General features: G+C 47.4%; 2 protein-coding genes and 1 pseudogene across 2 annotated transcripts; all 3 read right to left on the bottom strand.

Annotated features, from left to right (window-relative positions):
- Positions 1-363: 363 nt before the first annotated feature.
- Positions 364-1,560, bottom strand: LOC136497658 (dehydration-responsive element-binding protein 1E-like). The gene has a single exon (XM_066493502.1). The coding sequence runs from the start codon at positions 1,479-1,481 to the stop codon at positions 819-821; it is 663 nt and encodes a 220-aa protein (XP_066349599.1). The 5' UTR covers positions 1,482-1,560; the 3' UTR covers positions 364-818.
- An 8,654-nt stretch (positions 1,561-10,214) lies between these two features.
- On the bottom strand, positions 10,215-12,253 carry LOC136498158 (ethylene-responsive transcription factor ERF027-like). The gene has a single exon (XM_066494113.1). It carries the CDS (start codon positions 11,655-11,657, stop codon positions 11,007-11,009), a length of 651 nt encoding a protein of 216 aa, XP_066350210.1. The 5' UTR covers positions 11,658-12,253; the 3' UTR covers positions 10,215-11,006.
- Positions 12,254-20,068: 7,815 nt separating this feature from the next.
- On the bottom strand, positions 20,069-24,317 carry LOC136496419 (putative RING-H2 finger protein ATL62; annotated as a pseudogene).
- Between the last annotated feature and the right edge of the window lie 1,608 nt (positions 24,318-25,925).

Genomic DNA, 25,925 nt, shown 5'->3' with positions numbered 1-25,925 from the left:
ACCTTAGAACTCGCGAGAAACATCAACAACGGCGCGAGCTCTGACCGATTCAAGCTTGCAAACATGTGATCTGAGCAATATGCTGCGAAAGCGACAACCGTGCGTCACCTCGTCCGACACGTCGGCTACCTTTTGGGAAATCTGAAACTGAAGTGTAGGTCAATGGGGAAGGCTCTTGGAATGCTAAAATAGCACCGCAAACAAGATCGTTTGAAGAAGCAGCCTTGCAGAAATCCGACCGTAGACCCATGACCTGCAAGCATGCTCGAGGATCAATTATCCGGGCTACAGATGTGGCAGCAAAATCCTTTGCTGTCAGTAATAGCCTGAACTGCGCAAATTCAAAATGTTGGAACATATAGATACAGGGATGAATCTTTGCCTCCCTTTTCCAATCTTTATATTTTGCTCCTGGAGCGGACATTCATCCATAGAACATACATTTTCAGGTAAATTCCACTAAAAATCTTCAGCCAACCACACGGCAACTTCATTAACATCGCTGCAGCTGCAGGTTCAAACACTCAGCAGGCTCTGCTGTTTATTACACCATGTGATTCTTATCTTACTGATAAGAGGGCGCCTGCACCAAGCGTCATACCTGGCGCCAAGGCTACCTTAACCTTGGCCTGTTAACGCCAGTGCCAAATGTGCAGACACAACCGCTGAAAACCTAAGCACACTCCTCTGCACCTTCTGACTGCACCGCATTTCGTCAGAAGAGCAGGGAAACAGTACAGACATCAGCACACCATAAGCTGTACACAGGATCAATCGTTGGTACCAAAGCCGGCTCGGTCGGTCCAAATGGCGCTCGATCAGTAGCTCCAAAGACTGACCTCGCATTCGTACTCGTCCTCGATCCACGCGGTCGGCTGCGGTGGGTCGATGAGCATCCCCTGCGCCATGTCAAGATACCCATGCATTTCGAACTCCAGCCCATCGTCCATCGGGTAGTAAGTGAAGTCGCCACCGAGGCCGCCGCCGCCGCTCCCCTGTGCGCAGGGCGCCGCGACCGCCGCCGGCTCGGAACCACCCACATTGTGCTGCTGCGGGCGGAACAGCTCGGCCGCCTCCACCGCGGCGCGGCGTATCTCGTCGTGGCCGGCGCCCTGCGCGGGCACGCGGAGCCTGCGCGGCGAGTCGGCGAAGTTGAGGCACGCGGCGCGGCCGCGCAGCGCGAGCGCGGCGACGTCGTGCGCTCGCGCCGCCATCTCGGCGGTCTCGAAGGTGCCGAGCCAGATCCGCTGCCTACCGTGCGGCTCCCGCACCTCGCAGACCCACCGCCCGGGGTTCCGGCTGCGCACGCCCTTGTACACCGGGTGCCTCGTCTCCTTGAACTTGGTCCGCCCCGCGCGCCGCTTCGGCGGCGCCGAGGACACCGTCATGTAGGCGGCGGCGTCGTCCCCGCCGCCAACGCCGCCCGCCGGAGGAGACGGCGTCGTCGAGTAGCCACTGCTGCCGTAGCACGCCCAGTCCATGGATCAGTGATCAATCAGTTCACGCTCGAGAAGCGTCTTGGATTGTGTGGCCTGGTCTGGTTCGAATTTGGGAGGGAAGCGGCGGGCGACGGTTTATATTTATATGGCTCGGTCGCTCGGATAGCTGGATGGGTTAGTTGGGGACGGGGACGGGGACGGGGACGGGGACGTACGGACGGGCGCGTGCACTGCTGCAACGCGGCGTGACACAAGGGGCGCCAGCCAGGCGAAAGGGCGATGTCCGATGCGCGCGAGCCGGGTCCGCGCAGGATGGGATGGTGGCGGGTTGGGCTCGCGCGGGCTGTCGGACCAGCTGGTGGCCGCGCGGAAGCGGATAGGGACGCGCGCAACGCGCAGGCATGGGGGCGGGAGGCGGACTCGGTCACCCAGCACGGTGGTGGGCTGGGCTTTGTTGATGAGGGCTGGCGTTGAAAGAAGCCCCAAGGAGAAGGATGGAGATTTAGTTGGGCTTTAAAGCGGACGGACTGACGTGGACCCGTGTGAGTTGGACTCGCAGGAGCGGGTGATCTGTGTCGGAGCCGTATGGGTCTTTCTTCTTGGCCTTGCAGCTTTTCAGCTGACGATGACAGCGCCGGTTTTGAACAGGTCCACGAGCTAGATGCATCTGCATCTCAGTGCTCCGGATGGGTCCGCCGTCCACGGGATTGGGCCCTACTCGTAGATTCGTCCTCACTCAGCTTGTAATTCTGCTGCCGGGTGAAGGCTGCCCATCTTCTTTTGGAAATAGAGATAGCGTCCAAATCTACAGTGAGTACCAAATACTTTATTATATCCAAAAGGTTGGCAGCCGATCTACAGTAATAACAGGGCCGGACGCGCCATTTGATCTGTGTGTGTCGGGTCAATTATGCACCTATAAAAGGGAACTTGCGCCCGGCCTTGTTGATGTTGTCGGAACAGTGCCGAAAGTGATCCATGGCCACGGTTTGTTGGCCAGTGACTCCCAAGGACGCCAGATTCCCCTGTGGCTCGCTCAGGGACAAATGCACGGCGGGGACCGGGGGGGGGGGGGGCACGAACAGTCCGATGACAACCCTACGTCCGTGACGCCATGATTCGGTTCGTTTCGACTTTGGACCGCGGCCACCCGCCCGCCGCCGTGCCACTGCCACCGGGGGCTGCGGCCTGTTGATCCGCCAGGCGTAGACGCGCAGTAGGGCCCCTCGCCAACGGCCAAGCCGCGCTTTGGCCGTGCTCGATCGTCTCGTCGGGCAAGCACAGGCAGGGAGCGCGTGCGCGGTCACTGGTCAGTGGCGCAGAGTACGGGCCAGGCCAGATGCGGACGACGGCTCAGCGGCTGCGGAAGTGCGCGGAGCCCCATGCCGGTGCGCCCGGGCAGCGTAAAGATGGCAGTGGCTTTTGTCGTTTCGTCGGTAGTGCCCTCATGCGTGTCGATCAGCTGCTCGCTGGAAGGCACAGACACGTGTTGCTTCTGGAGGGGGCCTGGCCGCGAGTAGCTGTTGCCTGTTTTGTTTCTCTGGTGGTTGCTAGATAGCTGTTTCTTTGGTTTGGTTGGGTACTGCTGCGGCTCTACTTCTTTTCCATTTCACAAGCTTTGCACGGTTCAGCTTCGGAAAGTACAGCTTGGTAGTACTTAACTTTTGTACCGAAAAGGATAGGGACATATTAGTAGTATTTTGATTTCCCGATGGATAAATCAAAGATTCAATAATATCAATGAACTTCCTAGACATGAAATAGCATCACAATCTAGTACCATCCTTAAAAGGGAAATTTGGCAGGAAATGACACTGATGAGTATCAGTTTTGCCGACACCGCGGCAGTAAGCGTAAGTGATCCCAAAGTCTTCCTCGTGAACCATTAATTAATCAGTGTTGTGTCTCAAACAGGCCTTGGTTGGTGGGACAATATAAAATTATTTCATTGAGTTACTTTTACCAAAAATAAAGCAAGAACTACAAAATCCAGGGATATTTAGAGAAAATGGAACATGATGGTGATCGAAGAGTTTTGGAGGACATATAAATGTTTTGTTTCTGCAATGTAGAAAAATGGGAACTACTGCATCTCAAACTAAATGAAATGGTGAAGAAACACAAGTTCTACAAGCTATTGTTAGATCGGGCACACTCTTTTGTTCCACGAGCTATTTTTAATGATGTTTTTTTATATATAGTTCTACTAAAGGCAGTCCAAACTAGAAACTAATTATGATGATTTATGTGGCCATTAATTAAGGTGCCAGCAACAAACTAAGCAAAATAATGATGTGTCTTTGGAAGTAAGGAAGTATATAAAAAACTATGTCTACACAGGAAATATGATATAAATTGATATGATAGGCAGATGACAGAATAGAGAAGATAAGTGTCGTTTGGACAAAAAATGTTTTTAAAGAAACCATCCACTGAAAATATGATTCTACGTGTAACAAGTATGAAAACTATATATCTCTTGAGTAACACCAGACTCATTTTGAGTAACAAAGTAGGAGCGAATGCTAAAGTAGTTGTACTGTTCTCCTTCTTAGTGATATACTTCGAAACAGCCGTTTTGACTTAAATTCATCTCAAGCGAACAACCCCACAAGTAGGTGCCAAGGTTTTACAAGAACAAAAGAGAGGAAGGACAAAGACAAATATACAAAAAAAACTAATGGCTGAAACAACCACCAATGAAGGGTAGGGTGGTGATCCACATTGATCGACCTTGCCTAGTATTTCAAGGCTAGGGGAGCTCGTCTTTATATTTATATACTAGGGTTTCAAACTCAGTGGATCAGTTAGGGCAGTCCCAATGAAAGAAACTAATAGTTTCTATAACATAGGATACCGCACCAAAAAAGTACTGCTTTTCAACCCATGGTTTCTATGAGTAATAATTATTTTCTCTTTCTCTCTACCAATCTATCTTCTTTCTCCAATGGGAGTGCGACATGAGCTCCCTAGAAACTGGTGGTTTCTCCCCAATGGCGATTTCATGGTTTCTTGGTGCATTGGGTCAAGAGTAGACCTAATTTCTTCATGAAGAAACCATTTCTATTATTTTTGCTCTCTTTCTTCATTAATTACGTTGCCATGTCAGCGTTTTGCCTACGTGGCAAGTCATTTAACGAGGATAGAAACCATCATCAATGCACCATTGGAACTGCCCTTATCATTTATCAAAGCTTGTATTTTTTTCCAAATGCAATTGAATTGATCTTACATTAAAAGTGTAGTAATATTGATTTCTCTAGAAAATCCTTTTTTGTGTATTGGTCATGGGACTATAACTTATGCTAACTTACACTAAAGTGGTCCGGTAATATCAGATTTACTGCACCCTATATGATTTGTCTAAAGTAGAGCTAAAATATGAATGAATTTCACTCACATTTTTTTTTGAAATTCTTGATTTGTAATGTTACTGGGGCTAGAATTCATAACATCCACCATGCGCTAGACATGAAAAAGGCAGAGGAAGGTATACCGGCCCACTGTGATTTTTTTTAATTTTAACCCTTTTTAAATATAATTTTAAATCTAACACTGTCGTTTTTTTTAACTAACACTTTTGGCCGCGCCTATTGCTCTGGCGCGGCCAAATGCCTGTGTCGCGTTATGCATGGTGGCGCGGCACAGGGTTGACGTGGCGCGGGCCGGTCGGGGGGGGGGGCGCTAACGTGGCGGGTACTGACGCGCCACCGACCATGGCGCGGCAGTGTCGCGCCCTGTTGCGTTGCACGGCTAGACCAACCATATCGCACGAGCAGCCACACCACCTGGCCGCTGCGCCTGCCGTCAGCCCAGGCTACCTAGATGGTAGAATCGAAACGCGTCGCGCCCGTATTTTGTTGAGTTTTTTTTCACGGCCGAATAGAGAATTTGATAAGCCAATAATTAGTTTTTCGTCTTTCATAATACGGTTATGCACCATTTTAGCTAATCAATTACGAAAAATTGCCACCGGTGTCCAGATACGCCGGGACTGTCGGTTCCCGAACACAGGGTACTTAATCTCGCCGGTAGTGCTGCCACGACTCAACGAAACGAATAAGAAGCAAGTTGACAAGCTGCCACATAACATATTCATTGTTTTGACATAACATAACCAAATAACCCCGTAAGTTTCGGATGCCAATATTCGTTTGACATAAACAAACTAAGACCCAGGAGTGTAAGGATCTCTCGGACGCCTCTGTCTCTTCGGATTTGTTGGCAACACATTGGGAGTGTAGCCAACGTCGGTATAGTCGCGTCGACGGTGCGTACGGCTCGTACCCTGTAGGTATATGATATGCACGATTACTTATAATTCTTTATGATTGTTAGATCATGGAGCCTACGTATTGAAACAGACTATCTTTGTTAGTACCTATGAGGCTCATTGGGTGCCAAACGAGGCACCACCTAGCTGAGACATGCCGATCTCGTCCTGCGGCCATTCGTCCCACTGGCCATGCTGTCCGCGGAAGCCCGGGGGTTCGTCGTCATCGTCATCGTCCTCCTCCTCGTCCTCGGTTGCAGGGTCCTTCCCAGCGCTATGATGTGGTGGTGTACGCACCGCGGAAGTGGCACCCTGCATCATCGGCTGAGAAGAGCCGGCTGGTGTCCTCAAAGAGGCTGAAGACGTGCCACCCGACCGTGCGGGGAGTGGTGGTTCCTCATAAGGAGTGTCCATGCAGCTCAACTTCTGAGCTAGCTTCCTACAGCTCTTCTTCACCTTCTACATAAATAGACGTTAAAGTTAGTTCATTAGCCAAACGCATATACAATAAAGACATATTTTCGAAACGGACAAGTTTATGTTTACCTCCACAAAAGCCGCAAGAACGCCTGGCCCCTGCCCTCTAGACTCGTGAAGCCGGAACGCTGCTTCGTTGGACAGCCTTGCCAATTGTGTCGTCTGGGTATAAAAACGCGGTTGGACAGTTTTAGTACACATACTTAATACCAAAAGGATAACAAATTGTACCATTCAAGTATCTTACCACATATCTTTGAAGCGGAGCTCTCTGTAGCTGTGTGTCCTCCCTAGTGGTAACGTCGTACACATCTTCGATGACATCTTCCTCCGAGTCCTCGTCAATCATCATGTCAGTGTACAGAGGCTTGATATGTGTCTTCGTAGACCTGTAAAGCCACCGCAGGTACTCATCGAAGGTGTGCTGGTCGTGTGGAGGACCCGCAAGGACCGCATGTGGTACCCTGGTCTACCACAAATGGATGTACAAGCTGTGTGTCACGCGCCAATCCTTGGTCGTGTACCTCTTCCTGCGGTCAAACCTGCAACAAAACGATATTAGTTGTACCAAACACACATCTGAATTGTAGCATTGTTATTAATCGATAACGCACCCGTGCAATACTTGATTGGTGGAGTAAAGCGGTGGTGGGCAGCCTGTCATTCTTCTAAACTGTCCATAGACCTGGATGGGCAAGTGAATCTCAACCACATGGAAGAAAATAAGAGGGACGTCGCAGCGATACTCGTGTGACTCGTCCCTAGTGACAGGACTTAGATAGTCCTGGAGCTCCGGAGAATCCCAAGGACACCAAAACACCTAAAAATTCGTAATTGTGTTAGGTTATGATATAGTGTACATCGAAGAAGACACTGCTACGATAGTATAGAGAGCGTAACCTGGTGCTGTGTTAGGACGTCGAGACCGTTTGTATACTCTCCGTACTTGCGCCACGCATTCCCTCTAACTAACTGTGCTTCCGTCCAGATATACAGAGCTGTAGGGAGTGTATCATGCCCGTTCTATTGCTGCATTGAACACGATAATGAATTAGCAACAAATAATCTCATCATATCTAACTGCCTGGAAGAATATAATAAACCGAAGTACTTGCCGGTAAACCATTATTAAGGGGCCTCCCAACGGGCAATCGTTCCCAACACCAAACCTGGAGTAGGTAGGAGCAACCCCCAAGGTTCGCATGTCCTGAGGTGCGACGGCAGGCAACGCATAGCTATCGATACGTCCATACCAGAACTGCGCTGCCCCAGCTGTACCCCGCTATGTTCTCCCACGGCTGGCGAAGTATGTCAAGGAAGATCCAGCTGATGGTGTTGTCCGAGGCGTCTGGGAAGAGGGAAGCACCAAGAAAGTGCCAGAGCCACACTCGAGCGAACCTGTCGATCTGTGCCTCCTCAGCTCGTGGGTCCAAGTACTCAAAGCGCTCTGTGATCCAGGACGACGAAATACCGAAACTTTTTCTGTAATTGATCAAAGAAAATGAGACCCGATGCCAGCTGTAAAGCAATGCAAGTATTAAATAGGCTTGAATTACTCACTTATTTTTCTTGGAAGCATCGTCGTCCAGTGGAAGAAAACCAGTAAACTGAGCCACCAGCTCCCTCCAGTGATCGTTGTCAACTATCCCTATCACTGGAAGTCTCCCAACCGAAGGCCTAAAATAGCCTTGACGTCCTGCAACGTCAAGGTCATCTCGCCATAAGATAGGTGGAACATGTGGGTCTCAGGCCTCCACCTGTTATAAGAATAGAACGACTATTAGTTGCCTCCAATTTGTTACAAGAAAGTTTACGTACAAAGAATGCACTCACACCTGTCCACAGCTGCAGTAAGTAGTGCTGGATCAAGGGGCGGAAGACTGTGGTTGACAACACGGACAAGCTCGAGGAAGCCGACACGCCGTATGTACGGCGTATAACGCTCGTCCCACTGATGCGCCCTGGTGTGAGTGTGGGGCCTCAAAGGAGGCAAGGACACCTCTACGTCGTTGTCACTCAAGATGTGTGCTCGGTGCTTGTCGTCGTACTCCACCTCCAGAATGGGGTACAACGGGTGCTGCATGGGAGGGGCCATCCTGTTACAAATTGATAAACAAAGCGTTAGAGTATTCAAATTAACAAAATTCAAGTTAACATTAGTAAGTTCACAAACAAATTCACTAACCTAACTGGCCTAAATCTCTAAACCCAAAATCCTAACTATACTAGATAATAAATACATAATCAATCCATATAAAACTTTGGTTCTAAAATTACAAGTAATCTCTCCGTCTCAAAATAAATACACATCTTGCTTCTCGAGTAGTCAAATATGTTTAAGTTTGATCAAAACTAAATAAACGGTATCAATATTTCTATCTCCTAATATGTTTATTACGAAAGTATACTCCATACTTAATGTAATAGTACATATTATGTATCATAAATATTAGTACGCTATTATATAAATTTGGTCAAAGACATTAATAGTAGATACAAAAAAATACTAACTATACTACATAATAATAAAAAAATATGAAATCGAGAGGGAGGTACCTTAGGAGCGGACGGCCTTGACGCGCCAACGTTCGTGGCTGCGGCCGGCTAGGGCGTTGCGCGGCGGGAGTGGCCGGGTGCGGCGTGGGCGAGCGGCCGAGGCCGGGCGGGCGCGTGCGCAGCGTGGACAGGGCGGGCACAGGCGCGTGTTGCCGCAGGCAGGGCGCTGGCGGCGGCCGGCGGCGGCGTTCGGGCGTCGGGCGGGCGGGCAGGGCAGGCGTGCGTGCGGGTGGCCGGGCTCGCGCGCGGGATATATATCTGCTCCTACCGCATCACAGATCAGGGCACGGCACTGCCGCGTCATGGTCGGTGGCGCGGCAGGACCCGCCACGTCAGCGCCCCCCCCCCCCCCCCGGCCGGCCCGCGCCACGTCAGCTCTATGCCGCGCCACCATGCATGGCGCGGCACAGGCTTTTGGCCGCGCCAGGGCAATAGACGCGGCCAAAAGTGTTAGTTAAAAAAACGGCAGTGTTAGATTTAAAATTATATTAAAAAAAGGGTTAAAATTAAAAAAAATTCCCACTGTTATATCAACTACCACAATTTTGAGAACCGAACTGGGTTCGGTTGGCTAGCTGAGCCAGGTGCGCTCGCTGCCGGCGTGGGTTCGAATCCTGGATTCGACCCACGTCTCTCACTGGGATTTATTCCCAAAAAAATTCTACAGCCTCCATCGCGTGGAAATACAGAGGGATTGCGACGCGCCCGTCGCCTACGGAGCCTTGGTGGTTCCGGTGATCTCAAGAAGGACGCGGTCTTCATTTCTGCGTGTTAGTTGTAGATCTGATTGTGTACGCGTGGTGTGTGTAGGGTGTGTGGTGTGTGTGGGTGTGTGTTCGTACATGAACAGATTCTACAGCTGTACCCAGAGTAGAGGCTCAAAAAAAAAACTACCACAATTTTAAGCAGAATGGTATATATATACAGTGCATGCAGCAAGAAAGTTAGGAGCAAGAGAGGCAAATCTAATTAAAGGGAATGTCGGCCAACAACAGAAGAGAGAAGAGAGCAAAAGAGATGGAAGATGAGGAGTTTTTTTTTTCATAGTTGGACCGTGCGCCGGGTTAACATCAGGGGAAGGCAAAATGTTATCGAAATTGTCGATTCTAAATCGAATCGGATATCTTTATGTAACATCCGACCAAATCATCGAATCATAAACATATAAAAATAATAGAAATATAGACTACATTGACTAGAATATATAGTAGAATGAAACATTCTAATTGTAACTGTAAAGACGTAAACCAGATTTGAACAAGCACCAACAAATACAAATTCATCCATACTGAAACTTCAGTCTGTTCGATAGCACATGAAATCTATCACTTTCTATGGGTGTATGAAAAGCAAACAGTTGTCTGGTTATGCGTATAGGTGATCTGATTGGATGAAGATATATCTCCAGAAGCAGTAGTATATATGTAGAATGACGACAAAGAGCTGAATTAATTATGCATACTCCCATCCACTTCTCTTTTCAATATATTTTTTAATTTCACCGACCAATCACTCGAAAGCGAAAGGCCTACACACTGACACACTTGCTTCTAAACTGCGAAGTGCGAGCTGTACAAGAAGAGTGTTTAGTGAAGGGCTAAAAGGTGGAACGATGCCCTGCGCGCACGTCTTATAGCTGATCCACCGCCAAAACACCGATTAATTTGCACAATACCAGCTTTACACACAACAACATCCACTTATACAACACAGCAGCAGGCCTCCTCATGACGTACGTATACCTACTTTCTACTTGGCATTCCAAAATAACCATACGTATATGTATATGCCCTTGCAGATTCATATGTACTGCAACGGCCAAACTGCACGTACTGAGGTAGCTAGGTATATAGAGCCAAGCGAAATCTAGTGTAAAATGGAGGCCTTACTACCTTGTGACTTCACAGCAGAAACCAGAGAAACACACACATCCTATCGAGCGGTAAAAAGGAGGAGAAGGAAAGATACACTTCATCTTCCGGCGGAGGGCCGAAGCTATCCCCACTGCGCATATGGCGGCTGGACCTGGACTGGACAGAAAAAATGGCACTCCAACGGACGGGCACCAGTATGTGTACCTCGCTCCGGCCTTTTATCTCCCCATATGGCCATATCACTCCCAGCTTCCAGGTTCAGTAGAAGTAGCAGCAGCTGCAGGCAGTAATGGTACTAGTAGAGAGCTTATTAGTTTCATCACCACATCCATTATTGTTGTTACTATCTCCGATCCACTACTGGCATGCAATCCGGTATCGATCGATCTACGGATCACGGTAGCTCCAGAGGCTGTCCCCGGCATCTGACGACGACGGGTGGTCCGGCGAGTCGTCCGACGAGTTGTGGCCGAACCTCGGGGGGCTCATCATCATCCCCGCGGCCATGTTGCGCAGGTACTGCGGCGTCTCGAACAGCGCCTCCTCGTCCAGGAAGTAGGGGTTCCCAGCGCTGCTACCGCCTTCCTGCTGCGCCGCGGCGGCGCTGCTGCCGCAGGTCTGCTGCTGCGCTGTTCCAGCCGCCGCGGGAGCAATGCCGGGTCCAGGAGCGCCGCCACGGGCCGCCGGCTGGTGATCGGCGGGCTGCTGCTGCTGCTGCTGCTCCTGCGGCTGCAGCAGCGACGCGGCGGCCTCCGCGGCCGCGGCGCGGATGTCGTCCGCGGAGGTGGACGCCGGCGCGGGGCGCGACGCGGCCAGGTGCGGGAAGTTGAGCGCCGCGTCGGGCCCGCGCAGCGCGCGCGCGGCCACGTCGTACGCCACGGCGGCCATCTCGGGCGTCGGGAACGTGCCGAGCCAGATGCGGCGCGTCTTCCTCGGCTCCCGGATCTCCGACACCCACTTGCCGCTGCGGCTCCGGATGCCGCGGTAGAAGGGGTGCCTCCCCGACCGCGGCGACGCCGGCCCACCGCGGTCAGACATTGAGCAGCAGCGTTAGGGCTGCAGGCTGCAGCTCTATCTACTCCGATCGGCTACACACCCAATCACACTAGGACTAGGCACCTACTAGTAGCAGCAGGTGGCAGCCTGCTATACACTAGTGCTATATATCTGCACGTGTGCGGAGATAGATTGCAGCTGCTCGATCGATCAGTGGCGGCTGCGGCGCGTGCATGCAGGTTGCCAGGAAGCGCACGAGGAGGAACGCTGCTATTTAAGGAGGCGGCGAGGCGGCCGGGAAGCGAGAGGGAGGAGGCCATGGCGCAGGCGCTTGGCTTGCAATGAGCTGGTGCCCCGGAAGCGAACAACACTGCCCAGGTAAAACAGCAACAGCCCACAGCGCGTTATTTTCGGGTGCCTGGGCAAAATTGCGTCGCTCTCAAAGCTTTCTCACATTCGTGCATTTTTGGTAATTTTTCCCTTGGATGGATTGACAAAAAGCTAGCGCGAAGTGGATCCGTGTCCCCTCCCATTTTTCCCCTCTCTTTTTTTTCCTTCTGTTTTTGAGGATCCCGCGATTTGCTCCTCCCAACATTTCCAAACTCCGCGCGCTCCTCCCCTGGCCGCAGCTAAAAGATTCAACTTCAGCTGTGGAGCAAAGAAATTAGCACGCAATTTTTATGGAGCAAAGAATATTTTTTTATTATTAGCACGAACTCGCTTACTGCATGATTCGCACACTTTTTCCGAAGAAATGAACAGCACGCATTTTTTTTCCTAGGAAAATGGATAGGAGAAGAATATAGTACTGTAGATATTATTTGTCAAAAATATAATCCTAAATGTTATGTTAAACCATGACCCTTAAGGATGAGCTATATATGGACTAGTCTACAAGTCCCGCGAACCAGCCAATGAGGATGGGATAGTAGATTGGCTATGACGTGTCGATCTCTCATATATATTCCATTGGAAAAGATGACACAGCATGATGGGACTAGAGTAAGTTTTAAAGAGGTTCTTGTGACGCGAATCGAGTACTTCTCACAATAGACGAGGACTGGGTGTACGTTAAATAAAAGAGCGTACTTGTGGTTCAATTGAAGTATGATTGGTTAATTAGCTGCATAAATCTGCACATGCATAATAACTTAAGATACTTTAATAATTGGATAAGTATATGCAATTAGTTGGTGCTTGGTTTGCCTACGTAGCATCCTTTGTTAAGTAATTAGTTGGTGATTGGTTCTCCTACGTAGCATCCTTGCATTGTTAAGTTTGTGATTGGTTGTCTTCATAAGTGGTTTGTCTGTGCCATGTGCTGCATATGCGGTGCATGCATAGGTGGATATGGGAAATTGACCATTGAGGGTGCCTCCTCCTCGCCCGGCACCGACCCCTGAGGGTGCCTCCTCCTCGACCGACCCCTGAGGGTGCCTCCTCCTCGCCCGACACCGAGGCCGTGGGCTCCGCTTTGCCCGACACCGAGGCCGCGGGCTCCGACTCTCCGCCTCGCCCGACCTCTAAGGGCTGGCTCTGCCTCGCCCGACCCTTGGGTTTGGGCTCCGCCTCGCTCGACCCTTGGGTTTGCACTCCGCCTCGCTCGGCCTCTGGGGAGGAACTCTGCCTCGCCCGACCCTAAGGTCGGGGGCTTCTTCTTGCTCGACAGAGACCCATACCGCCGCCGACCACTCCAGGTCCAAGCGTATGGGCCTAGGTCAAAGCTCTGACACCAGGGAGATGACCGACATGCCCCGATATAAGCTGTGGTCGTGACGGGCCATACCTAAGGATTCACATCAGGAACAGCGTCGGGCGAACTGGTGCAGTTCTTGCTAACCCTCGTACGAACACTGACAAGCGCGTTAGTTCGCCACGATGTCTGCCAGGACGGAATGGAGCGTCACGACCGGGAGACGACGCCTGCGCATGGCGCCAGTGACGGGCAGGGCCACGACGTGAAGTTGTCCCTGTTGACGTCTACAGGGTCGCCGGGACCCGCATAGAAGAGAAAAAGGACCCAGCGATCCTGGAGGACTTCTTCTCCTTCTGAATCTCTTTTTTTCCTCCGCTGTAACCCGTGCTTTCCCTTGGCCTATAAAAAGGAAAGCAGGACGTCCCATTAGGGGGCATCGAACCAACGATCGCAACACATCGCATCAAACCATCAAACTCGAATTCGATCGATCCACCAAACCCTGAACACGCAGCCAAGCAGTGATCGAGCTCTCGGCACCCGTTCGCTCCTCTCACCAGAGACTTGGGACATGTCCCTCTCTCGACTATTTGTAACCCCTACTACGAACTTTCAGTGCTAGTAACACGAGCAGTGGCAACGAATTGGACGTAGGGATATTCTGTCCGAACTAGTATAAACCTCGTGTCCTCTTGTCACACCATCCGAGCCAGACGCGCAATATTTGAAATTTACTTGTCGGTGGCAACTCGAAACACCAACAACCATTTTGTCGGATGAGCCTAGGTCTACTTTTAGTATAATGCTAGCGTGCATATGGGTCATGTAGAGAACCAAATAAGCAGGAATTGCACTATGGGTCTAGGGCCTTGTTTAGATGCCATCCAAATTCCAAGTTTTTTCACTCTCTCTCCATCACATCAATTTTTAGCCGCTTGCATGGAGTATTAAATGTAGGTAAAAAAATAACTAATTACACAGTTTAGTTGGAAATCACGAGATGAATCTTTTGAGCCTAGTTGGTCCACGATTAAACAATATTTGCCAAATAAGACGAAAGTGGTACTATTTATCGAATTCATTTTTTTTGCAAAGTGAACGAGGCCTAGATAAGAGTTAATCCATGCAACCAAATGAACATTTGGTGAAGTCTAACAAGTGGATGGCACAATTCTCTAGAATCTAGGTACTTTGTCCTTTATTGTTTAGTGAAGTCTAAAAAGTGAATGGCACAATTCTCTAGAATCTAGATGCTTTTGTCCTTTATTGTTCTGGCCAGTTATGCAAGATGTAGGTGTGGCGTGTTTTGATCATGGAGCTAATAATTTGTCCATATTTTTGGATACCAATTAGAAAGCCTAAGTGTGGGCTAATTATGGATTAATAAGAGCTAACGAGGGCTAACGGGTGGTTAGAATCTATTAGTCTTTATTAGCCCATAATTAGCTCATGTTTAATATATTTTTATAAGGTGGGCTAATTTTTAGTCTAGGATCCAACGTACCCTTGGTGCTGCAACCGGCTTTATGGATTTCTCTGCTCGATCTAATGTGTCATGGATTTCTCTGCTCGATCCAATGTGTCATGTCATGCTGACAGCGCTTGAAATTAAATCCAAATTAAAGTACCCCGAATTCTAGCCAGCACACTGCAATTCTGCAAAAGCGTGCACCGCTATTGGAGTATGTAGGACGAAGCACTACACTTCAACATGGGCGATTTACTGATGGGACTAGAATATCTTTTTATTTATCATAACATGTCGTGTCATTGGATTGCTGTTATTTTGAAATCTATAGGAAGAGGCCTGCGCAGGTTCTGGTTTGTGATTAACTCTAACCAATATATACGTAGTAAATATTTTTTTATGCCCGACCTTTCTAGATATCTTTGGGTTAATTTCAGGTATATCCAGTATTACCGTATTTAGTGTCCCGATCTGTCGGTCAGTTCAAATCCAAAAAAAAAAACGGCCTTTGTCTGGACTTAAATTTTAGAACAATCTAACAGATGACCTCGTGTCATCTTTCATACATACGTATATACCCACGTCAACTTACGTACGAGATGAAAGATTGAAAGTTGTTGTGGATGAAAAGGCTACCTTTGCAGTCAAGCTTCTTGTTGGATCTATGCACGGATCCACCCGTTGACTGCATAAGTAAAACGGAAATAGAAGTGAACTAATGTTCTCGCTAATGCTAATCAGTAATCACACGATTAACCTTCCTTTTAGTTATATCATAAACCGGATGTGTATACGCACGTACGGATCTGAGCTGTGTCCTAGACCGTGGAAGGTATCATCAGATTTTATCATCGCATGGCCTGGCGGCTGGCGCGGCTTGGAGCTCTCACTCGACCTTGACGTGCCGCGACGGCCGACGACGGTGCGAGTACTTCTCCCCGCTCCAGTGCTCCAGTGCGTACGTTTGAGCTAGCGAACGGCCGGGGTGGTGCCATGAAAAACTGGAAATCTATCGAACGATGGGCACAACACGACAAGCATAGGAATAGGACGATCGACAATGGCCCATCGCACGTCGCAGTACGGTACAGCGCCCTCCTTGTCCAGAGCTGAGCCTGCAGCGGATGACCCACAACAGTCTTTTGACCTGAGCCTTCTCTCCGATCCACAAACCCTAGTCTCGCGGGATAGGCAGCATTTGGGAAAGCTCTGGCACCCGCGCGCATGCCCCGGGGACCAGCTCAGGCCGCACTGGACGGACGACGCGCGAGAGCGAGCTGAGTTCGGGTCGATCTCACCTGCGAATCTACCGTCGCGGCGTAGCCGTCGCCGTCGTGGAGGCAGAGCCAGAGAGCGCGCCCTGTGCGCTGTGGCCCGTGGCTGCGGGGCGCGCGCGGGCCGTGGTAGTGCGAGTGGTGTAACTGACCTGGTACCCCGGCCGCGCGCCCAGGCCATGAGGTGAGGCATCGTCGCACTTTCTGCTGCTTTTGTTTTGCTCGCTGGCGTCGTCGCGCTCCGGTCTTGCTCTAAACATGTACCGTATGATGTATCTTCTATCTACTGGGGGCACGTTTCCCTCGAGATTTTTATGGTCACAATAATAGGGCTTCATGAACCGAGATGATGATTTGCTAGATTGCTGCTGGGCAAGGTGATACTCGATCACACCAGTAGAGAAACGACTTTTGATCCACTTTAAAATTTGGCTTTAGTCCCGGTATTTTTCGTGTCCAAGGACTAAAGGTCCCTGTCCAACGGCTACTGTGGCAGGTTTTTGCTGCAGGGGACCTTTAGTCCCGGTTAGAGCTACCAACCAGGACTAAAGGTTACCTTTTACTCCTGGTTGGTCCCTCCAACCGGGACTAAAGGTCCCCTCCTATATACCCCGCCACCCGCTAACTTGACATCGGCCGACCAAATTCCCCCTCCGCCCCTCCACTGGTTCCCGGCCCTTCATCTTCCCCCAAATCGAGCTCGATTCAACGCGCAGCTCAAAGGGGCAGCCCAAGGAGAAGGAAGAGAAGAGCAGTGCTCGGGAAGAGAAGCGCGCCGCCGCCATCACCACCGCTGCTACTTTGTTCGAGCTCATCCCGCCACCCGACTGACTGATGGCCACGAGGCACGGGGTGTGGTCCTCCCCCACCTCCCGGTTCACCCCATCTTCCGACACCAGGTAACCAACTGATTGTGCCTTTCTCCTTGCCTTGTAGGTCCCCTTGGTCCTGATCTGATCCGCTGCAGGTGGGGGTGGGATTTGCCATTGCTGCTGCTACTTGGGGATAGGAGATCCGGATGAGGATATCATGGATTTATTCTCACTGAGATTTCAATTTTGATTATTCCACTCTACATCACTGTCGGCTGCTTGGTTAGATTCTACTGGATCCCGCACCTATAGGCAGGCACAGATTATCCATGGTACTGATATCGATGACTCCCTATTCTGTTCCAAGATCTGTGCGAATCTACTGATGCTATTGTTTTGTTCCTGCTCTGTTCCTTAGTGTAGCCAAGATCTATACAAGCAGACGAGTCAATGGAAAAGAAAAACCAAACTTTGTATTTTGGTACAAAATGTCCGAACATTATAAGCGCGTAGAATGCGTATTCGAAAACCTATTCGAAAACCAAAACGAATCATCAATTGAAAATAGAAAAAAAAAAAGAAAACCTTTAGTCCCGGTTGGTAATACCAACCGGGACTAAAGGGCTGGCCCACGTGGCAAGGCCGGGAGGCCTCTTTAGCCCCGGTTGGTATTACCAACCGACCTTTAGTCCCGGGCGAGAAACCGGGACTAAAGGAGGGGGCCTTTAGTCCCAAATTCGTGCTCCTAATTGAAAAACCGGGACTGAAAGAAGTTTTTCAATCGGAAATATAGCTTGTTTCTATACTAGTGTCAGTACTACGTAGAATATAGTACATCAATGAGGCAACCGTCAATGAAACTGATTGCTCCATCGTATCGTCAGAGGATGAAAGCGTTGGCGCGTGGCTAGCAGCACCTGATTGCTGTCCGGACACCGACTCGGAGGAGATTATTACCAAGACCATGATATATAGATATCTATACCTAAACTGCTAGACACTGGAGTTCTTTTTTTGGCTTTTACCTACTCTATTTGGTAGGTAAAAGTTTTCAGCCTCATCGAGTCAAATTTAATGGACGACGATGGCGAATGAAACGTTCGTCCCTCCTGCGATCTAAGTAAAAGCAAACTAGTACGATGGGACCAGCCAATACAAAAGTACCGCAATAAAATTGTGGACCCGACCCGTTCGGCTTACCCTATATTCAATTTATTCGACTTCTTTTTTCAGTCGGAACTAGTATTTTTCTCTCACAACAATTCAGCGTATTTTTCAGTTAGTTTCGGTCAAAATTCTACCAGCCGAACATGGCCTAACATGGAACACGTACAGCGTTCGAACTGTTAGCAACTATTAGGGTATCACCTTTTTTTAGATGCGTCCGTACGTAGCCGAAGATAGCCCCACTAACTTTGTCGTGTTCTTATGGTTGACTATGCAAACGAAAACGGACTCCCTAAAGATAAAACTATTAGGGGTGTTTAGATTTATTGGCATTTTTAGCTAGCTAATTTTTATTATAGGGTGTCTGAATCCACCTGCTAATAGGTGGTTGGATAATGAGCTCAATGTATAAACTGTTAGCAACTACAAACTTTGCTAATAAAACTAGTAGTTAGCAGCCCTTCAGCTAATAATCAGTAGGTTTATTAGGATGTCTGTTTGAATTAACTAGTAGTAATTTTAGTTGCTAACTTTTAGTGCTAATGGATCCAAACAGGCTCTATTACTAGTGTATGTCAGGTCAAAATCACGTCCACAACCCTCTATTATTGTTGTTATTAGCGCTGGTCTTTTTCTGCAAGGATGGTAACTTAAAGTTGGAATCAAACATGTTCTAAGGGCTTGTTGGGTACAACTTATGTTACAGTTTTACAAAACTGTTTTTTAGCTTTTCCTAAATCCTATAACAAACAAATATTCGAAAAAGCTTCTTCCTAGAAGTTGTTTTTTAGCTTTTCTCACATGCACGTTTTCTGAAAACAGTTTTAGCTTTACGCGTGAAGCTATTCAAGGATCCGAAGCTTAAAAGAAATTACTTTACTATAGTAAGTTGAGCTATATATATCAAACAGACCTTACGTTCCTATATGTTCACTGATGGGCATCTTTTGCTTCGATCTCCCTATGTGTATGTGATGGAGCAAGCATAGGCGTGGTGTGCTGTACGTTACAACTTAAGAGACCAGATCACGTGCCACCACCGTGCTTACGTGCCTCGCCACCGCATGCGTCCCAAAATCTTTTTTTCACGATGGATATGGTGCATTCCCATTTCTCAAATCATTTTCCTGAAGCATATGCATCAGAATATCTTTTTTGAGAACGATGTGTGTCCAATATCTGGCTAGACGCCGGGGAATCTCCCGCTACGCCAACTTGGCTGGCGCCTGGCGACACCAGTGATCCCTCCGCTTTTGAGCGCGCGCGCGTGCGCCGCGCGTCAAATCCGTTGAGCTCGTCGAGCGTGACGCCCGCGTGTCCAGCCGCTGGCCTGTGGAATCTGCCATGTGAAGCCCAGGCGCTTCGACGATGGAAAGCGGCGAGTGCGACGGCTGCGTTCCTCGTCTTAGTATCCCGTGAGGCGACAGGTGAAAGTGAAGGGTGTGGTAGTGGTAGCGCCGTCTCCCCATTAGTCCGTCCCTGAGCGAGTGACTCGGACACAGCCGGACAGGGTTGTCGATCAGCTGCTCAGCTCCGGCCGTTCCGGCGTCCGACCACACGGTTACACGGCTGGATCTGAATCCTCGCCGAGTGTACTGCGACTGTAACCGCTATCCACGACGAAGCAATGGGGTGATAAGTGATTAGTGACGGGCAGGCTGCTGAAAGATGTGGCGTGTAATTGCACAGTGAGCAAAATCTGGAAAGGATGACGGAGTTACTGATCATGGATGGCACGTCACGACAGTTGGTATGGCCCTGCGCACATAGATAGCTAGCCCAGTCTATCTGTGCGTCCAGTCCTACAAAAATGGAAATACGTACGTAGGCAACTTTCATTTCAAGTGTCTGGCCGTCTTCCTGGTTCCTTGATTTAGGAACAATTTTTCGGAAAGATTACCAGGTCAATGCTGTGAAGCGTGAGCCACTAGATGACGAAAGGAATAACACCCACCTTTTTTAGAGATGCGGTGATTGTGCATCACCAGCTTTAGGAATCACAAGGAAAATATTTGTGCAGCTCTGACCCTTGAGGCTATAGAAGATTCAGTATTGATACCAATAATGTATATTTACAACATTCATCGTCACAGCAAAATGAACTCAAAGGTCACAGATTCTCAATAATATAACATGATGACCTACTACCTGAAACGTACGTAAACTTTTTCGTCCGCAAAGGAATAGGGAGATCAAACATCATGATACCGTGACAATGCTGCGGGTGACATGATTAATTGATTAACAACAGCCCTACAGAAAATGCCGATGCTGGATACAGGAAACGTTCCACATTTGCCTGTCACTTCGCTTATTTCTATAGTCATGTCAAATGTTCACCGTAGAATTTCAATAACCACTTCCTACTGATTCGCGTGCCACATGGCTATTATTTTGACCTCTGTGATCTTGACGAGCAGGTAGGAAACGCTGAGGTGCTGGGTTATCATAATTCTCTGGATTGGCTGGGAGTTGCTGGATGCTACGTGCCGATGGCATGGCAGCCTGCAGCTCTTTCAGTGAGACCCGGCATATTGGGCAAGTTCGTCTGCTTCTGCAACCATAAATCTAAGCAGGCAAGGTGAAAGCTGTGGCGGCACGTTGGTATGATTCGTAGAATCTCTTTCTCCCTGTATTCGCCTAAACATATTGAGCACCTGTTAAAACAAACAAATATTAAATTGTCAAGCAGTCTTAAACTATAACAATTTATACAGCACTGTAGGCATTACAGCGACTAAGGATAGTCCTAATGCTAGAAACCACAGCTAGTTTCTATGATTGTCAAATCATGTAGACATTACACATAGAAATCATACTTCCAATGGATAGTTTCTTTAGACTATTTTTCTTTTGTCCAATCACATGTATTCTCTCTCCATTATCTACCTATCACATAGATATAGTTTCTTCACATAGATATAGGTACCAATTTATCATTTCCTCCTCTTTCTCTTCTTTAATTACAATGCCACATCATCATTTTACTTAGTTGGTACCTAATTAATGAACATAGAAACAACTCTAGTTTCTGGGCTGGGAGTGCCTAAGGCTGAATAGTGCGGCAGTGCCCAATATTTACTTATTACTTGATAGCTGATAGATGGTACAGCAAATTGCACCTATTAATAACCCAATAAATAAGAAACTCAAGTTTGCAAATTTGGTCCAAAGTTATGTGGATTTTAAATTGAATCGGCTGCAAGTATGCACCAATCCAAAATGAACTGGTAATTCTTGTCAGCTTCTGAATTTGCACGTTGTTGTGTTTCCAAACAAAGCATATATAAGGCTCAAGAAATGCAGGAGATGTACCAAAACATGAAGCAGCAAGGTGATCAGGCCATTCAACTCGAATTTACGTGATGAAGCAAACATGGCTAATGTTATCTCCAATAAATGCATGCCCACAGCCCACACGCATGTGGTTTTCTTATGTTTCTATGTTTTGTCAAATGGAACTTCCAACAAAGTTTCAAATGATTAGGGGATATAGAAACAAACTGTTAAATTTAAAAACGGGGCTAGGGTCTAAGAAAAGAAACGAATAAGAAACAGATCTTATATGTACATAGGAGTTGCAACTGTATGCCTTGTATTGATAGCTCAAGGATCATGGGTCTCGAGCTACTCCAGGTAGGTTATAGCATCAATCACAAGTGACTGACTACTTAGCTCAGTCTTCACATTTCGAGTGAATCAGAAAATTTTCAGTGATGATAATATTGAAAATTTTCCATTGACAATGGGAACACACTTATATTGAAGCACAATAATAACAACTAATATTTAGTTCATATGAAGGAATTAACACTTACTGGACATCGTCTTTAGAGTAGGAAGCCTCACAATTATACTTCATAGTAGGAATTGCAGCAATAACCAAAGGTTCCAACCCAGTACGAGTGTACTCTATCTGAACAACACAAAAGGACAGGATTAAATTTTGACTTTTATAATAAAAAACTATAATGATACACTATTTTGCTATTCACTATTTCGACCAAAACTATAATAATCTCCAGATAACATTTGGTCAGGTCGTTTTTCTTTGTTTACTAGGCGCATGAGTTTTACTTTCTACTAGGTGTTTGTGTTTGCGACCTGTATGGAGGCTCTAATCCCCCTATTTTCTTCTTAATATAATGATACACAGCTCTCCTGCGTGTTAAATTAAACAGATAACATCGACAAGTAACAACATGATCAGCAATTCATAAATTACTGTCTCGTTGTAGTAACAATACCAGTGAAGAAAAACTGCTAGTTTAGCTATTGCTGTCATGGCCTAGAACTGACTGAGTTGTGGTACTGTAGTGCCACCCCTGCATCATCATAAAGTCTAGAATAATGAGGAAGGATCATGAATCTAGTTGGTTAGGAAGGTTTATCTCTTATAATAGGAAATGATCCCCCAAAATAGGGAAGGCCAGGATAGGTTAGTTAGCAGTAAAGTAGAGCCTCCTCTATACAGAGCATCCCCCTGTACCCTTCCAAACTTATAAGCAGAAGTTGATCAAGGGCATAGTCCGTCTCTATGCCCCTGGCTTGGCATCAGCCCTTGTGGCCGCTACTCCCTTCGAGCTCCAGTAACCCTTGACTACCGCCTGCTACCTCTTGACCACCACCTCCCTCTCCCTCTCTCTTCTTAATTCTCCCTCGAATGTCCTCTCCAGTCTCTGGTAATCTATACAAATAACATTTATAGACACACAAAAACCAACCACTTTCCAGACATAAAGAAACTACTCACAAGAGATGCTTTTTGAAATTGATACAACACTAACTCTGTGATAACTATACTTTTGCTTGATTGGCATATTCATTTTCTTAAATTTAGTACAGGTACGGGGAAAAAAAGGAATGCATGATGGGCACTCAAAAACAAAGTTTGCTCTAAAGTGAGTGATTCAAATACTTGTAACCGACGTAATATAAACAACAATGAATTGGAATAGATCATTGAAAAAGAGTGCTGAGTGGATTGATGCTAGATGGTGACATGAAAAATATATAATAACATAGATAGAATATAGCCTAAAACTCTGATACTCCTTTTTTTTCCAGATGGTCCTGTGCAGATATTGTCAACATATTGATTGTAATGTTTGTCCATAGATGCATAGGGGAACTCGAAATAGATCAGTGAAGCTACCTAAACGATCAAGGCTGAAGACAAAACAAATCAACCCAGACATATCAAACTTGCACTCATAATTACCAGGTAAGGGATAAAAACAATCACAGGGGCAATGAAGATATGATATTTCAGTGACTACCAACAAGGCCCTTCAAGATTAGGACTTAATTTCACTAGAATCACATATGGATAGAAGAAGAATACGAAAGCAAAGTTAGTAGCATGTTATTTTAAGGGGCACCAAATTTTCATAGAGAATCCAAAAATACTCTAACTACAAGGAATCTAAAGCCACTTTGCCTGCATCACACCTACTGGAAAAGCAGGTTGCCCACTTGTGTCCCTATTTAATTCCCCCATTTAACTCGCGACGCACTAAGGCTATACATAGCAATTTCCCCCATCAATACAGGAAATGCTCATCTAATCTTCCGTTTTCGATTTTTATAGCAGTCAGAACGTATAATCAAGCAGGGGACACTTCAGTGTCCATGCCTTTACTGAGGACACGAGAAAATTCCCCTTTGTAGGAAGGACCGTGGACTAGAGCCACAGCAGCAGCACAGTGTCAATAGGGAAGTGGGCCGAGGCATTGCACGCACCGGGCCATCGAGTTCCGCGACGAGGTCCGGCGATGGCGACGCACGGGTGTCACCGCGGCGTTCGCGGCAGCAGATGAACCTCACACAGACGAACGCAGCGAAGGCTGTGGTCATCCCGAAGCCGAGCGCCGCGCTGACTAGGTTCAGCCCCGACCCAAACATGCCCGCTGATGTGCTTCGCCCCGAGTTTGTCCCCCACCTCCCCTCCGGCCTCCGCCTCCGTCCTCACAACGACACCACCTACCAGCCGCTGCGAGGCGGAAGAGGTGGGGCCTACCGCTTGAACAGGCGGCTGCCGCTGCGGCGGATAGATAGGAGAGCGGTGAGGTCGCGGCCCGGGGCGCCCATTTGGTGGGGCGCGAGCGCGATGCGGAGCTAGCCGGTTGAGGCCAACTGGGTGCGATGCGATGGGGCCGCGAAGGAAGGGGCGACCGGTGCGGCAGCGGCCGGCGGCGAGGTGCGGAGGAAGAGGAAGGGGGCGGACGAGCGCTAGCCGACGAAGGCTGGAAGGGGGCGGCTGCTGTTGTGACTGGTGAGTCCACGTTTGGCACATAGAGCCCACGGTTGTCCAGGGTGGTTTCCTCTTTTTTTCCAGTTCCAGCTAATTTACTTTTTTATTTATTGTTTTTTCTTTAATATTCTCTCTATTCTAAATTCTAAATTGTAAGTCATTTTAGCTTTTCTATATATATATATTTTTAATATACATCTAAATATGTATTGTGTCTAGATACGTAGTAAAAGATACGTAGTCAGAAGAACTTATAATTTAAAACGGAGGGAGTAGTATGGAAGAACTTTCCGATGTTTAGCAAAAATCTTAAAGTGTATTAGTACAAGGCAAACAAAGGATAGCTCATAACTGATATGTTCCGACTAGCATATGCAGCACTAGATCAAATTCTATACCTACAATGCATTTTATCGAAGCATTTAGACATTGTCAAAATAGATACTTCCCAAACTATTCAAAATCCAGAACCATATCCCAACATAGCATGCCCTCATACCTGTTGAAGATAATGATCTTGCAACCATAATGTGATATTAATGCTAATATTTACAATATCATATGAGCATCATTAAGTACATTATGGAATATACTCTTATAATTTAACCTTATGATTTCACAAATGTTATTAACCTTCACTATCGACTTAAATCAGGATAAGTCCAAATCTGTTATATTTTAGGTTGCATGCACTACATAAGTGTCAATGATATTAATCGTTGGGTATCATCATGGATGACATTTCCGGCCCCTTTGGATATAGCGTGGGCCAGAGTCCTACATCTATATAGCGTATCTTCATTGGCTTAGAGAACATGACATAATTATTTACTATCCTCGATCTATCAACATCCTTATTACAACTGATTTGGAAACCAATATGTAAATTGATAACCCTACTACCTTGGACTATATAAGAAGTGGTAGGAAACCCCTATTCGACACCAGTTCGCACCACCACATACAACACACGAAGTAATATAGTCCACATCCACTGGACATTGGGCATTGTCTGCCTAAACCAGCATAAGCATCGTGTCTCATGTGCTACCATGCCACATAATCACCGCCAATGAGAAAGAACACCGACAATAAGTTTTACACTTACATATGTATACATGTATAGATCCTACCCCTAAGTTGTGAGGCTTGGGTCGGTCCTCTAGCCTCTAGGGTCACTTTGCTAAATCTACCCTTCATTCGCATTTGTTTTTTTTTATACATAATGTTTGTTATATACTTAGATATACATTATGTTTAAATATATAGGAAAAGCAATATATGTAGAAAAATCAGAACGTCTTATAATTTAGGATAGGAGGAGTATTTACTATTTTGTACGTGGAGGTTCCAAAATTCTTTCAAAGATGATGTGAGATCTTTCTAACTAGCGCCCTTTGCTCGAAGAAATAACTTAGGGTGCACTTGTGGTACATTATTTTGGCCGCGGCTGTTGCCATAGCTGTCGCTCCAAACTGCCTCCTATTGTGCTCAGGATTTGTTGCAGGTGCATGCAACTGTAGCAAGCACAAAAGAAGAGGCACTTTTTAGGCCCTATTTAGATTGAAGCTGCTAAAATTTAGACAGTTAAACCAGTTGCTAAACTTTAGTCACCCATGTTTAGTTTGGTGGACTAAAAA

The sequence above is a fragment of the Miscanthus floridulus genome, chromosome 12, assembly GCF_019320115.1.
Source record: "Miscanthus floridulus cultivar M001 chromosome 12, ASM1932011v1, whole genome shotgun sequence".
Lineage (NCBI taxonomy): Eukaryota > Viridiplantae > Streptophyta > Magnoliopsida > Poales > Poaceae > Miscanthus > Miscanthus floridulus.
The sequence above is the reverse complement of the archived record's forward strand: the minus strand, read 5'-3'. Positions and strand labels throughout refer to the sequence as shown.

What these genes read in the sequence shown, in the direction of transcription:
- LOC136497658 (XM_066493502.1), bottom strand. Translation starts at nt 1,481, where the DNA reads ATGGACTGGGCGTGCTACGGCAGCAGTGGCTACTCGACGACGCCGTCT.
- LOC136498158 (XM_066494113.1), bottom strand. Translation starts at nt 11,657, where the DNA reads ATGTCTGACCGCGGTGGGCCGGCGTCGCCGCGGTCGGGGAGGCACCCC.